Source organism: Euleptes europaea, chromosome 15, assembly GCF_029931775.1.
Source record: "Euleptes europaea isolate rEulEur1 chromosome 15, rEulEur1.hap1, whole genome shotgun sequence".
NCBI classification, from domain to species: Eukaryota; Metazoa; Chordata; class Lepidosauria; order Squamata; family Sphaerodactylidae; genus Euleptes; species Euleptes europaea.
In genome coordinates this window covers 33,546,556-33,562,301 of record NC_079326.1, presented here as the reverse complement: position 1 = coordinate 33,562,301, position 15,746 = coordinate 33,546,556, and the positions used below count along the sequence as shown (strand labels likewise).

The window sequence follows — 15,746 nt, the reverse complement described above, 5'->3', positions numbered from 1 at the left end:
ATTCTGTATCATTGTACCATTCCTAAATCAGTGAATGTGGCTACTCAGTGGAACAGGCTTCCTCGGGAGGTAGTAAGCTCTCCTTCCCTGGAGGTTTTTAAGAAGAGGTTAGATGGCCATCTGTCAGCAATCCTGATTCTGTGACCTTAGGCAGTTCATGAGAGGGAGGGCATCTTGGCCATATTTTGGTGATGGAGTAGGGGTCACTGGGTGTGTGTGTGTGGGGGGAGGTAGTTGTGAAGTTCCTGCATTGTGCAGGGGGTTGGACTAGATGACCCTGGTGGTCCCTTCCAACTCTATGATTCTATGATTCTACTATCTTTGTGCATCAAGAGGTTTGATGCGCAGGGAGTTTTCTGCTGTTGCTGACTTTAGAAATGTCACCTGTGCGCACTTGAGACTTAACCTGAAGTGCTGAGACACACCGGGTGTGTAACAATACTTTGAAGCCTGGTTCTCCTATGCAGGTGTATTCCTTGGTGAGTGAGCACGATGTCTGTCAGATGAATATAAGAACAGATTCCATTGGTTTTGATATCAGGTGAAGGGAAAGGTCTGTCTGTGATAGTATGCTTGTCATGGCCCATTTACCCTTGCAAGGTGTCACTCTGTGGGGCAGTCATCAGGTGATAAAGTTGCACCTGTCAGCCCTAAATGACAACCTTCTTATAGAGTGAGAACAAGTATGCTGTTAAGCTTCCAAGTACACTTGCTTGTCTTGGAAATTCAAAGATTCTGTTCAAAATACTGAAGATTTTTCTTGAAGTTACAATTGTAGTTTGTGGCCTGTTCCAAAGTGAGTGAATATTCGTTTATTTGTTTGGCCATAGGCCATTACAAAAGATCCTGACATATATACAGAAAACTTAACATATCAGAAAAAGATAAAATTACAATGGTATAAATTGCCCTGGTAAAATCAATTACACACACAATCTCTGTAAAAACATTATTTGATTTCCTGTGCAGAATTTTTCTTAATTCTGCACAGAATTCTGCACAGAATTAAGAGCTCTAATCTTCCTGGCCGCAATAGCAAATTGTGACATTCTGAGGGTTACATGCGAATCAGTCAAAAAGTAAAAAGATCAATTTATCAAATTCAGAACAAAAAATTACTCCCTGCCCTAAATGACAATCTTCTTATAGAGTGAGAACAAGTATTCTGTTAAGCTTCCAAGAATACTTGCTTGTCTTGGAAATTCAAAGATTCTGTTCAAAATACCGAACATTTTTCTTGAGGTTACAATTGTAGTTCGGGGCCCGTTCCAAAGTTCTTTTTTTACATGTATGCATGGATTCCTGCATAACCACAGGAAAATCATTCTTAAACCTGAGCTTTCTTCCACGTCTTTGCGAACAGTTTTTTTTGGGAGGGAAAAGATGTTGGAAAAGTTACTTGTGTAGCTCAGAAGGCTTGGGAAGAACAATAAAATGGCATATCGGTTTGTGTGTGAGAGAGGGAGAATGAATAGAAAACTGAGAACCCCCCTGTGTGTGTTTTTTCCTAAATGGCAGGCCAGAAAAGAAGGGAAACCCAGTAGGTCAGAATTCACACATTTTGCTACCCCTAGAAAGCTCATGGATGCAACTGGACTGACATAGTGTGAGAGGAAAAAAGACAGAGCTGATGGCTTGAGGAGAAGGGGGGAACGGGAGTTGCGGTTACTATGAGTCATGGGGCTGCCAGGAGCGTGAACCCGGGAGGACTGTTAAACTTGTGAAAAAGGTTGTTTTGCATCTCTCTCTCTCTCTCTCTCTCTCTCTCTGAATTTTGATATGCCGTTGGCAAGAATTTGAAGCAGTCATAGTTTTGGCAATCTTCTGCTAGCAGATTTGAAATGTTCAGTCCTCAAGAACTGCTGCATCATTAGGTTATGCAAAACAGGGTACAATTTTGTAAATATGCCATCTTGTACTGATATGACATTTGTTCTACTATCCAAAAAACATGCCGAAGGGAGAGAGACCTTCAGATTCCAGCCAAACTTTAACTTGTTTGTTGAAGGCTGATAAAATGTTGACTGCTGTGTGATCTTTTTAACAAAGCCCCGTTCTTCTTGCGGTGGCCTTAGAGCTAAAGAGTAACAGAGGGCAGCAGAGGATTTCTTGGAAACTATTTAGTCATGCTCAGAAATTTATTTGCCTGAAAAAGATCCCAGTGGCCTAACATCAGCGCGCATTGTTTGAAAGCCCTGGTTGGAAAGGTGGGGCTCAGTTCTTCCCTTGTTAGGGTGGACTGCTTTTGGCCCAGTTTACCTTGTGAGCATTATAAACGAAACTCAGCAAGTTTTCCTTAGTGACTGAAGTATGTGGACGGTGACTTCATTTATGACTGTCTCCTAATTCTTGGGAGCAACTTGCATGCAACTTTTTGACTGTTGGAAACTGAGAAAAATGAGGTCAATCACACCATGAAACTGAAGGCGTGTCCACACGTGATTTTTGTTTGGGCCCAGATGCTCTGATTCATTGCATCTGTTCCTTGCAAGCTACAAAGGTGTTGTGTTGAATCCCAAATTCATCCTCAGTAGTTGACGTGAGTAACTAGTGGACCATAGGACCGAGAAGAATGCAGTACAAAAATCTTGGCGCAGTGTAGTTCTTCCTTTTTTGCATAGATCCTCATTGCTGCATATGAGAATTTGCACCTCTGCGCCCACTTGAACAGCTAGTTGTTAACTTTCACAGCACTTTGACAGCATCAATCACTTGTTGAAAGAGAAAGAGTAGTGATGGGATCAGTTCCCATCTTTCTCCAGATTTGAAGTTGGTGCTTCAGAGTGGACTGTGTTGACCATCTGTTAAATGTGGCACATGCACTTATACTATTAACAGGAACAACAGAATCTGCTCTGCATGTTCAATGCAGGGTCCAGCCACACATGGCGCATCATGCATTGTTTTTCTTTCTTTCCAGTCAAGTCAGGGTTCCAAACATGGGCTGAATCAGTGTCTGACTGAAAAGGTGCTAAAAGAAGCCCTGTTCTGTTTTTGTTTCTGACACCAGGATGTCCTGTTTCTTGTACATAGGCTTCTTGGAGTTGATGTTGTCTAGCCATTTAGAAGTACAAAGCTGTACTTTGTCAGAGGTTTTTCCCTACATGTAAACTTGAAATGTACAGGACCATGAGATGTAGTGATTAGAGTGCTGGGCTTGAACATGTGGTCCAGCCACATTATTCAGGTTGCTTGGTGGGTAAAATGAGATACAGGTGTGTCATATTTCACAGTGGACATGTTTCCATACAGGGCTTTCCTTGACTATGAGTTCTGGCTCATGCAGAATATGGTGTCCATCTTCAGAAGCAAATGACCCACTGCTACAGTATCTAGTCCCAGCCAATCTAGCCCCATCCCAACCTTGACTTTCAAGCTAAATTCAAGATGCATGTCAGGAAGAAGGATTCTAGCCTAAGCTTCACCATGAAGTACTAATTTTCTGTATGCAGAGAATGTTTCTGGGGGAGAGGAGGGAATATTTCAACAAGCCATTCATCGCCTTCATTCTGAAATGGTGGTACCATGAGTCTTTCTTTGGGAGTGTACATGTGTTCTGTGCATCTTTTGAAAGTTGTGTAAGGCATATTTATGTCAATTGGCTTTTGATTGCCATCTGTGATGGGTGTGGTTTTTAATAATTGCAACTGGTGGAGGTTTTTTTTGTTATGCTTTGAACATATGCCTGTCTATTTAAGATGACGGCTGTGATTAGTACTTGGATGGGAGACCACCAAGGAAGATCAAGGTTGCTATGCAGAGGAAGGCACTGGCAAACCACCTCTGCTTATCTCTTGCCTTGAAAACCCCTTGAGGGGTCACCATAAGTCAGTTGCAACTGGTCAGCACTTAATTATTATTAGTAGACACAAAATAAGCAGGATTGATTAGACTTAGCGAATAAACTGGGAAATTCTTTAAAGGGTGTGATCAAGGCATTTAATGACTTTTCCGCCCTAAATTTTTAAATTTGTTTTGCAAATTTCTTTAGCAGGCGTATTAACATGAAAATTCCACTCTGCCCTCTATGTGTGTGTGTGTGTGGGGGGGGAGGCTTTCTGAATTGAGAAGCAATGTGTTGCATTGATTCATACTGAAGTTTTTTTGGTGGATTGTAACTGGAGTTATGGTTTCTCTCTCTCTCTCTTTTAACATATATATTCTAGAATTCTACCGTTATGGCCAGGGCTGAGAACTTCCGAGATGTTGACTATCTTCTGATCCATGGAACAGCAGATGGTAAGCTGTTGTTAACTGGACTTCCTCATCAGTTCACACAAAATTGCAGTGTTGCTGCTAATAAAACAGAGCAGAGTGGCACAACAGTTGTGCAGTCTTGAGAACAATTCTGTTCACCGCTGCGTGGTTACTGTTTCATAAGGAGGGACGAAGGATGGTGGCTGAGCTCATTTGTTGATCTTCCTCCCTTACGCATGACACACCGTATTGATTAATGAATATTGTCTCTGTTTTTAATTCCCAGACAACGTTCATTTTCAGCAAGCAGCCCAGATCTCAAAAGCTCTGGTTGATGCGGAAGTGGACTTTCAGGCAATGGTATGTCTTCATAAATAACTTCGGTTACTCAGTTTACCAAGCACATTCTTATCCAAGGAACAGACGTAACATAAGGAGGTAGTGTTTATAAAAGGTGCACCCATGCCAGTCAAACAGGAGAAAATGCAGACATACAAACAGATGCTGTACACAAATTTTCCACAAGCTGGGCAGAGGCCCAGACAGAGTCTCTGCAGTAGCATTGATTCAGGGTGTGGGAAGGGGGAGGGAAGATAGAATCCAGCCCTCTGCTTCCCAGTTCTACTTGTACTCCTCCAAACAGATGGTTGGCATTTTTTGCAGACTCTGCCTGGGCTCTGCTCTTTGTGTGCTCTTTGATCAGACCTTTGAAAGAAAGACAGTCTAGTATCAGTTTGCACGTGGGTTCCTTCTTTTTGAACGAGTCTGTCTGTGTCCTGCTTCTTTCTCTCAATCACTCTGTGTCCATCTCCCAGTCTCTCTCTCTCAGTCCCTGTAGAATATAATCTTGTTTTCATTGCACATTTTGCTTCTTCCAGCTAGTTAGAGTCCCTGCAGATATGATAGCTTGAGCACAAATAGTCTGCATACCAAATGACAGCTAGGATGATACTGTAGTTGGAGAGTGTCATGAGGGATTTTTTAAAAAATGTAATCAATGGGTAGTTTTGAAACTTCAAGTTCACATAATAGCTGTCCAGCACTGCCCAGTGGCCCCCACGGTGGAAGGTATTGAAGCATCCCTTGAGTGAAATATTTGATTTTTCTCACCGTATTAGCCCCATAGAGCCAGCATGGTGTAGTGGTTAAGAGCAGCGGACTCTACCTTGGAGGAGAACCGGGTTAGACTCCCCACTCCTTCCCATGAGCGGCGGACTCTAATCTGGAAAGCTGGGTTTGATTCCCCACTCCTCCACATGAAGCCTGCTGGGTGACCTTGGGCCAATCACAGCGCTCTCAGAACTCTCTCAGCCCACATGGAGGCAGGCAACGGCAAACCACCTCCGAACATCTCTTGCCTTGAAAACCCTACTGGGTCGTCATAAATCGGCTGCGTCTTGACGGCACTTTCAACCATTAGTCCCATGGACATTTTGCTTAACTGGAATTCTAAAAGCACCTAGCAAAGCATCTGTTAAATTGCACCAATGTGAAATTGCATAGCTGGTGCACTGGCTATGTCTCTTTGCTGGGGGGGCCACACTAATGGAACTTTAAAGCTACATACATGTGTATTTAAAAACAAAATTGCAAGTGCCAGTGAGAGCCTGTGCAGTGTGAGGTTTACAGGGCTGGCCTGCCCTTCAAACATCTATTTTATTTATTTGGTACATTTTGTATCATCCAAATACTTTACAATTACATTTCCTAAAGAATGGGACAAGTTGGAAATCTTAACCTTTATTTAAAAGACAACTTTTGGGGGGACACTTTTTTGGAACAATTCTTTGCCTGGACTATCCCCATTTGATGATGTTATTTTCTTTCTTTTCTGCAGTGGTATACAGATAAAGATCACGGCATTGGAGGCCACGCCCACAGCCATATCTATACCCATATGAGCCATTTTATCAAACAGTGTTTTGCACTGTCATAATCCTTGCAATAACAATTTGCATCTCATACCAAGATTTGTTTGATGATGTTCTGGATAAGAGCACTTTCCTAGTTAATTGGCTCACTTTGCATTGCACTGACAGTAATAGGGAAGTCTGTGGACATAAGGAATGAAGAAAATATGTTTTTCCCCCTGCATTTCGCTGCATACAGTGATCCATTGAGGAGCATAAAGCAAATAAGCACAAGTGTGCCTCTGTTCTCTGTGTTTGAGGATCTCAATTTCAAGTGAGCCAGATGGGTTTCCTCTTCCCAAATCCCATGTGCAAAGCTCTAGACATGGATGTATACAAGAGGCATTGCAGCAGTCTCTTTTTTAAATACTCAAATGTTGCTCTTTTGAAAGAAAGAATGGGGTTTGCTTGTTCCTTGATCCAAATATGGGAAAAATATCTTGAATTGTTGCTTGGTTTGTATGCAAGGTAGTATTAATGTAATAATAATTTCAGCATATACAGTTCAGGGTTTTATATGGAATACATTGCAAGTGAAAATGTCTGTCTAAATGTGAACTATAAGCTCCTCCAGAAGTGTCCATATGACTTGCAACCAATGTAGGCAAACGGGTCATTTGAGCAAGCAACTTTTCCCTGAAATTGATGTGTGCTCCCAGAATCTCAGAAAACAGGAGAGTTGCCTAAAATATTTGGAAACTCATTTTTTTTAAATGAAGTTAGGATGGAAATTATGAAATTATACTCCTGAAAGGAAGGGAAACTTATTTCAGGTTGCTGATATGATAGTAATATTAAGATTAGTATTCTGTTAATGCAAAGTTAATGCAAATGTAAGTTAATGCAAAAAAATTCATCGAACTAGTATCCCATGATTCTTCCAGATCATGGTCATCTTTCTGTAACAACTCTCTAAAAATGAAATTTGTAGCTTCTCCAGGTCATGGTTTGTTGCTTGTCTGCCGAGTAAATGAAGCCAGATGCTGAGCTTGGCAATGGCAGAGCACTTTGAGAACCAGGAATACATGCCTGTTTTGGTACCAATGAGCAGAAAATGATCAAAATGTGATTTTATGAATCATGGGAATATATGAAGCTGCCATATACTGAGCCAGACCCTTGGTCCATCAAAGTCAGTATTGTCCACTTAGACCAGCAGCGGCTCTCCAGGGTCTCAGACTGAGGTCTTTCACATCACCAACTTGCTTAGTCCCTTTAACTGGAGATGCTGTGGATTGAACCTGGGAGCTTCTGCATACCAAACAGATGCTCTACCTTTCAGTTACTTTGAAAGGACCAAACCACTGCAGCAGAAATATGAATGATTACACCGATGTGCTTTGGGACTTTAAAAAAGATCTAATTATGGCAATTATTTTGCTTCTTTGGCAAAATTCTCAATACCACTAGTAAACTGTCCTTCCTAAGATCTTCCTTGCAACATTAGATTAAAAAAAATCTACCTCCCATTTCCAACAATGGCCTGAGGCAAGACCTCTTCCCACATTTGCAAATGGGTGGTTGGCTCCAGTGCAGAGGTTCCACAGGTGCAAGGACCTCTGCCCACAGAGCTCAGCTTGCTTGGCTTCCCCCCCACCCCCGGGCAGCCCAAACTGGCCCCAGGAATCTAGGGGGGGGGAAGCAGGAGGGAGGATCCAAGAAGTTGTATTCCATGGTCAAAAAGCCCTTGCACACTGTGTGGGAGCCAACCCATAATGAGTTTATTCCACACAATTCGGGTAGTGTGTGAGTCATACGTGTGGTGCTGACCACATGGGTTTTTTAATACCCAAATGGTTTTTCCCTTCTAGTGGAATACACCATTGGGAGGAAAAGTATCAATTAATGCTTGATGTTCTCTTTCACATATACAAGGAACAATGGTTCACATCAGTGGGAAGTGCATCCCACAGGACTGTGAGTGAAGGAGGTTGCAGACGCCATCGCCTGAATGCACATATGAGTCATAGAGCCATTCACTCTGGACAGTTATAATTTCCTGGCATCATCAGTGGTACATGATGTCTATGGGAAGTTGTGCTTGGTGTGTATTACAGGTCTGCAACTTACTTTAGGTAATTTTAAGGCCTGTGGAGTATTTTGTTTACTTTCCCCCTGCTCATGCACACTGTTGATGCACGAGGAACAGATAGCATCAGTAAAAAAATTAATTGCACTGTGCTTTGGCTATTGTGAACAATACATTTATGTGAATAGGTTGTAGTTTATGGCTTCATTGCTCACTTATGTACAGATACAGGATACACTGCCTACTCATGAAATGTTATGCTACTTGTGATCAATGTGCCTTAGAAAACATTTAACATGTTCTTAGAGAGTTAATTTGCCTTTAACTATAGACAAGATACAACAGAGACCTTGTAAAATGTATGGGACAAGCGAATTATTTTGTCATACATGTATAAATGTCTTACATATAATATAATAAAACTATATTTGTGATACCAGAGGCTATTTGTTGGTTAGGCAATTAAAAATTGTGCACCATTCATTTTACAAACCATTTGTTAGCATCCTGTAGAGCAACTGAAGGTTGTTGGAGAAATTTTAGCTCTGTAATGAGTGCAAAATTGTCCCAGTGAAAATGTTAGCAGCTTTTCATAATAGCATCAGGGCCTAGAAGTATAGCAAAGTTTGACACGACTGTTACATTCAGTACATCAGCATCAAACCTACTTGCTACATGGCATGGTGAGCTGTCTGTGAGATTAGGTGTGAATGCAAAACAAGCCAGAAAGGGAAGAGAGCTGGGAGAAAGAATGAAATCAAAGTGTGGGTATGTATCACAAGTAAAGAAAGCACTTTGATGAAGAAAGGAAACATCATCTTCACCAGATTAAGTAAAAAATAGCCCCATTGCCTTTAGCGAGGCTACACCAGCAAAATAGCCTCGCTAAAGGCAATGGGGCTATTTCTTACTGTTTATTTTTAACAGGCGCTTTTTGCCTTTATTCTGACCGGGAAGGCTCTGTGGAGGCGGTGCAACTGTGCCGCCCCCAGCCACTGCCTAACACCCCCCCTTCAGGAATGGGCTGTCTCATTCTGCCATGTTTGGGCTTTCTCAGTGGCTGCTCAATACCTCTGGATCAACCTAGAAGAACTCGGTGTGTGTGTGTGGATCCTATCTTCTTTGCTTTGCCTCAGTGCTGTAAAACTTGATGGTTGGCATAAGTTGTTTCAGTTTTTGTTTCTACTGTGCTTTTAACATTATATTGAATCGTTCAGAGTTCATATTACAAATGGGTCCCTTGGGGGCCAAGGATGCCTGGAAAAAAGGTGAGTACATAAATATTTTTAATTAAGCAACTAAATCATCTAGAGGGCTGGAGAAATTTCCTGTTCAACTCTGCGCCAGGGTGTGTTTTTAGCAGCATGCAACCGTTTGTGAATTTTGTGTGTGCCCTGACTACAATTTGAATATGTTTGGATAGGAAAAACCCATTTTAATGCGGGTGTTCAAAGTTATTCTTGTTTTTGTTTTTTTAATTGACCCGTATAAAATCCCCAGTCTCCGCAAGGCTCAGGAATGAGCTGCCTGCTTGTTACCTGTAGTGTATCAATCAATGCTGATCATTAATGTTAAGAATTCACCGTTAGTTTCAAGTGATTAGGAAAGTGTTGTTAGGATTGCACTGTTACTAAACTATCAGGCTGGTCCAGAGCCAGACGTGCTGGCTATGTGTCTGCTATTCGCAGAGGGTTTCCCTCACTATGGATTGGCGGCCAGCCAAGCAGAATGGGCAAGGAACCAAGTACCTATATGAGTACATGCTACTCTTATCTAGGGTTGCCAGCTGCCTGGAGATTTAAAAAAAATGTCCTGCCTTCTGTTGCAGAGGCTAGAGGGAATGGGCAGCTGAAGCTTTTCATGGTATGGAAGCAAGTAATAGCACATAACCTGCTAAATAAACCTCTAGTCTCATCCCTTTAAAAGGCTGCAATGACCAGAGCTAACACTACTGATCATGTGTGAGACAGCATGTGTGTGTGTGTGTCTGTGTGTGTGTGTGTCAGCGCATCACATGAGAAGCCCGGGTAATGGATGTAGGGCCATGTGGGCAGGCGGGCCCATGCACAGAGACCTGTTTTCACTCCTGGGTTGCTCTCACCACATCAGGCCTGCTGCGTGCAGAACAAATGACAGGCACAGTAAACAGCCTTTGAAGAATAGTAAGGATAAATATTTTATTTCCACATAACATCTCCGAAGATGTGAAAAACACAATATTCTATTCACATATACACGTTACTTAAACTTTTGTAATAAATTACATCCAAGAAATTCAGCAATTGTGACCAGGAAATATGAAATTTTAAGTAACTGTAACACTACCATTTGCTTTCCCCCCTCTTTCCCCCCCCCCCCGTGATTTCAAAATGTTGGGATTAACAATGGAGTAGTATTTAAATTCTCACAAAAACTGAGTAACTAAAAAAACAAAACCCTCAGAAATACTGAACAAAAATGCAGAATGCCACTGAATACATTGATTTCACAGTATCCAGAAAAGCTAGACAGGTTCTATTTCTAATTCGCTTTGATCATTTTGATACAGAAAGTCAGCAATTTATTCACCCATTAGCAGTCTCCTTCATGGGATAAATCTGCATTGCGCTGCTATACTAGACTTCTCTTCAAAAATTACAGTGGATCAACAATACCAAATAACTGCAATCTGAATGCAGCTATACTTTTTCCTAAATTTAAAAACACATCTTTATTGAATGCAAATATTTTAATTGTATATGGTAATAAAATGTGCATAATACGGATCTGAAGAATTTGAATGATTCTAAGGCAAATCGTCTAAGGAAAGAAACTGTGGCCTGAAAGATTCGGGTCCAGTAGCACCTTAGAGACTAACAAGATTTTCGGGATATCAGCTTTTGAGAGTCAAGGCTTCCTTGTCAAATACCTTTGATGCTCGAAATCTCACACCTCGAAAATCTTGTTGGTCTCTAAGATGCTACTGGACTCGACTAGCTGTTGTACTGCAAACCAGCACAGCTACCCTCTGGAACTGCGGCCTCAAAGTAATCTTAGACGCAATGAGTTGGATCCAGCCAGTTTTTTCATTCAATTTACTCAGCCATTTCCCTTCCTTAGTACAGCCCGGTCTCATGATCTCAAACAGGTCTTTTCAGTGGTCAAAGGGGATTCCTGTCTTCCTTTTTCACCAGTGGAAAAACCGGTTGGATCCAACCCAATGCTTTTTATTATGCCAACTTGATTTAACCTACTTTTGGCACATGAGCAGCTGGGGTGATCTAGTGCATGACATGCAGAGTCTAGGGAATGGGGGCGGGGCCCTTGGGTATAAACTTGCGCTCCACTGGCCATTGAACAACCACAGCATGTGCAGATGTGTGCAGTTCTTGCTCAGTTACCATCTCCAAGGTCAGCCCTCGCTGGCCACCACTGTTGATGCAAAGGTTCTGTGTGTGCACATACCTTCAACAGCCTTTCCCAGCCAAACCAATAAGCCAATATGGCTTTGCCATATAGCACTTGTGCTGCACAAGATGGACCACTTAATACTTGGCAACTCGGAAATGCACCAGGCATCTTCACACGGGCTGTCACGGTTGAAACTACCGTCTTAATCGTAGCCTCCTCGTGCCTTCTTTATCTCAGTTTTGCATCTACAAAGTGGGAATGACGCTACAAACTGCCCAACCTGGCAGACACTTTTCTTCAGGAAACCCTGGTACTGATACTGTGGATCAGCATCTCTGTCGTCTGTGGAATCAGCAGGGACCGCACTGCACAAAACATCCCATACTCCCTGACTGCATTGATCACATAGGCTTGAAATGGTTCGATCTGAGCCATTTGAAAGTTGCCCTAATCAATTAAGCCATGCATTTTCTTGTCCTGGGCAATTCCTGTTCTTTTCCCACATGTTCATACATACATGGACACACCTCTGGACAAGGGGATTCATCAGAAGGACCCCCCTACATGCTTCTGTGTACCCACGGAGGTCAGTTTCACATGGGCTAGACCTCCACGTGCACATAGAAACATAAAAGATTGTCTCAGCGGTGTCAGTTCTCAGTTCCAAATGGCTTTGCACAGAAGTACCCCCCACCCCCGTAGCTGTGTTAGTGCAAGCTGTTTTATGTGGTGTAAGAGCCATGCACAACAGCAGAGCTGAGATAAGGCTTATTACGCTATCTTTGACAATTTAGAAAGTTTTTTTAAAAGTACATTTCTGAGATTGGTTGTAAAGCCCTGTAAATTGAAAACAGGCTTTAACGTAAAAAAGAAGTTTTTTTTAAAAAAATGAGCACATACCAAAAACATTTGTAAAATGTTTGATATTTGTCCCACTTTTGTCTTAATCACAGGGGACCGATCCATCCTCTCCCAAGGATTCATGGAGTCCTTTTGCTTTCCTCCACCAGCCAAGTGTACCTCCTCGATGATGACTTAGCCATCTCAATTCCTCCTTGAGAGTGATTTGCAAACATTGCTCATGCTTCAAGCAGGAGTCCATAAGGAAGAGAACTATGGCTGGATCTTCATAGGGAAGGTGCACTCTGTCTTCCTTTTGAAGGAAATGATTAAATGCCCCTGGCTGAACATACATACGTGTATTGTTATGGCCATTGGCCAGCATAACCCCTGGCTGAAAACAGCCAAGAAGGGAAAGATGGAAAAGAGCAACCTTGATTCTATGGGAAGTCATGCAGCTGTATGTCCGGGAGAGGATGGATCTTGCCAAGGGGGTGCAATCTTGCTGTTCTCATTAATTAAAAATAAATTAATTAATAAAGTATGAGGACCTTCATAAAATCTGTATGGCATATACAAAAAAGAGTTTATATTGTGCAAATGTTTGCCTTTGACAAGGAAACTGAGTTCAGTTACTCCCATTAACAAAAGCCAAACAGAAACACACAATCAAGTTTGGTTTTTTGTTTGTGTGTGTGTACTGTTATTGTTTTTTTTTGCAAAACAGAGTCTTTATGACCGACCCCCTGACACTGGTGTCAAAACTCCCCTTCAGTTAACGGGATCAGGATTTCCAATGTAATCTGCAGTGTGGAATAGATTAAGGACACAATCCAGCCAAACCTAAGCACACTTTGGTCCCATTCAGGGTCCAAGCATTGTTTCTCCTAACCCCATGTAATATTGCTGACCCACTTAAAAATATACTAAAATTCTGCCTCACTGACACCAAGGTGAGGCTTAAATGTTGGCTGGCTTGGTTCCTTACTCGGGTGGCAAATTGCAAATGCAGTTTTTAAAAAAAGCTGGCATGCCTTTGAAAAAATAACAAAACAAGCTCTCTAGAAAAAATATATGTAGGATTTAAAATCTGGATCGCATCAGCATTTGTCTATAGCAAGACAAGCACATCACATCGTGTAGGAATTTCAAGGGCAGTATTCAGAGGTTTAAAGACCCCCCCCCCCCATTGGTCACCCTTGGTGACAGAGAAGAGAGGGATCTTACTGCACATTTCTGTGAAGGGTTATAATCCAGAAATCTTGGGGGGGAAATTGGATTATTTACCACTACAATGCAGCTGTTGGAATCACCACTGCAACATTTAGTATAGTACAGTAAAAGATATTGTAATGACAGCTTGCATTCACAACAAATACTGCATGGATACTGCACATCCTCGGATGTGACTTTTTCCGAACAAGATGAGCGATTGTTGACTATATCCTATATATCTTTATATATTATATTACTTTATTCTCCATTACATATAAATTTAAATATTAAATATCCAGTATTAAATCAAGGAAAATAGCACAAATATAGGGTCTGATTCTGTAAGTCGCACACGTGCACGCACACACACGCATACGTAAAAGCCATGATTTTAAACTGGGGGGAAAACTCATTCTTGTGGTTAAGAGTTCGTAGGATCAAGCTGCTCCTCATTTAAACACAGCTCTAAAACTACAAGTGTCTCTGTTACCTTAGGTCTTCCGAAATGACAGGCTGAAAGCTAATCTACTAAAAAGGGGGGGCTTACTCCCCCAAGGATTTTCTTCCGAAATGGAGAAGCCATGAAAATAAATTACACAGTAGGAATTACAAAGTAGGAAAGTATCGTCCAGACCTACTGAGACATAAATTCAATGTAAAAGAAAACTTTTTGTTTCTTCTCAACTGGATAGAGTGGGTTCAGAAGGCTGGAGGACCCATGAAGGAAAGCACAAGATTCTTTCGTTGGATATTGTTGATTTGTGCAATTGGTTACAGACCAGAGTCGACGAAGAGCCAATGAGCTGAAACACGGATGGCACTACTTACTTTACCAGTGCTTATACTCTGGGATGAAGGACAGCTTGGAGAATGAAACGGGTCGCCTTATGGACTGTGGCACTCCTCGCATCGTTTTGTAAAAAGAAATTAAGGAACAAGTCATAGGCAAGTTTCGCGGTCCACACCTTTCCCTGAGTCAGCTTTCTTCTCTCGTTGGCTTTCAGTGCTGCATAGGGAAAGATAGAGAAGAAGGGAAGTCTTGCTGTACACAACACATTACAAGCCATCAGTTTTGGATAAAGGGTTTGTGGGGGGGGCAGGGGGTGGAATCCATCCATCAAACAATACCATCACCATTAGCTTTTCATGCCACAATGTACAAAACCAGGAAGCAAATAAATGCACGGTTATCAAGAGCGCCTGCCGTCATCATAGGAAAAAAAAAGGTAGGCAAAGAACGAAACAGAAGAAAAGCTGAAGTAAGAAAAGAAAGTTACGAACGTACAAATCGGCGAGCATGCAAGCAAAGGTCATTGCATGATTAAATGGCAAATAATTTCTTTGCAAAAACCATGTAGCACTCTGGAATCTTCCGATGCACAAACAAGAAGCTGAATAGTGGATTGGTTAGAACGTGCACATCTGTGCCCTCCAACTGAAGTCAGGTAGATGAGGATGCAGCCGGACACTATTTTATTTATCAATAATATTTATATCCTGCCTCCCCAGTGACCAAAGTTGGCTTACAAAACCATCAATTTGTTTGTTTATTGCATTTTTATCCCGCCCTCATTCCCGGCAAGCCAGGCTCAGAGCAGGTCACAACAAGATCAAAATCATAAAACATAGCTTAAAAACTAGCCAGAACTAGCACCAAAACATTAAAACCAAGATACATTTTTTACACAAGATAATCTCAATAATAAGGTATAACATTCCTTCTAGCCTAGGATCCATCAAAGGGCCACTGAAAAAAGAAAGAGCTGAGGTTGGATTGAACCTGCTTTTCCACAGGTGCAAAAAGGAGAATGGGCAATCTTGCCCACATTTCATCCCCACTGTAGTCCCATCCTGCAAGACATTTGGTCAGTGAGCCCCCCCTAACCCTGGTACAAATTTTGGGGAGGTGAAAAGAGCCACACTTCCCTCTTGCACCAGCAGAAAAGCTGGTCAGATCCAACCTATTGCCTGCAGAATGAGAACAAAGGAACAGCCCTCCTCTGGCACACAGCTCCAGAATGTCAGAGCTGCTGCTGTAAAGGATGGACATTTCATGCATCTGATGAAATGAGCTCTGACTCACGAAAGGTTATGATGGAATGAGCTTTGCTAGTCTTTAAGCTGCCAATGGACTCCTGTTTTATTTGGCAGTAAAGGAGTGAGTC

The 15,746-nt window shown here is 41.9% G+C and overlaps 2 protein-coding genes across 8 annotated transcripts in view; one reads left to right on the top strand and one right to left on the bottom strand.

The window, feature by feature from the left end:
• DPP4 (dipeptidyl peptidase 4) overlaps positions 1–6,176 on the top strand; it is an 81,733-nt gene extending 75,557 nt beyond the window's left edge. Inside the window, exons 25-27 of the mRNA XM_056861178.1 lie at positions 4,167–4,239; positions 4,484–4,557; positions 6,035–6,176. Of these exons, the coding sequence (XP_056717156.1) occupies positions 4,167–4,239; positions 4,484–4,557; positions 6,035–6,133 (246 nt within the window). The 3' untranslated portion in view covers positions 6,134–6,176. The remainder of the gene's footprint in view (positions 1–4,166; positions 4,240–4,483; positions 4,558–6,034) is intronic.
• An 8,155-nt stretch (positions 6,177–14,331) lies between these two features.
• Positions 14,332–15,746, bottom strand: part of SLC4A10 (solute carrier family 4 member 10) — a 204,729-nt gene continuing 203,314 nt past the window's right edge. For 6 of the 7 annotated variants that reach the window (XM_056861658.1, XM_056861656.1, XM_056861662.1 and 3 more), the window contains one exon: positions 14,332–14,587. In XM_056861658.1, coding sequence (XP_056717636.1) covers positions 14,521–14,587 — 67 coding nt within the window. In that variant the 3' untranslated portion in view covers positions 14,332–14,520. The remainder of the gene's footprint in view (positions 14,588–15,746) is intronic. The other variant, XM_056861659.1, reaches the window with a different exon arrangement.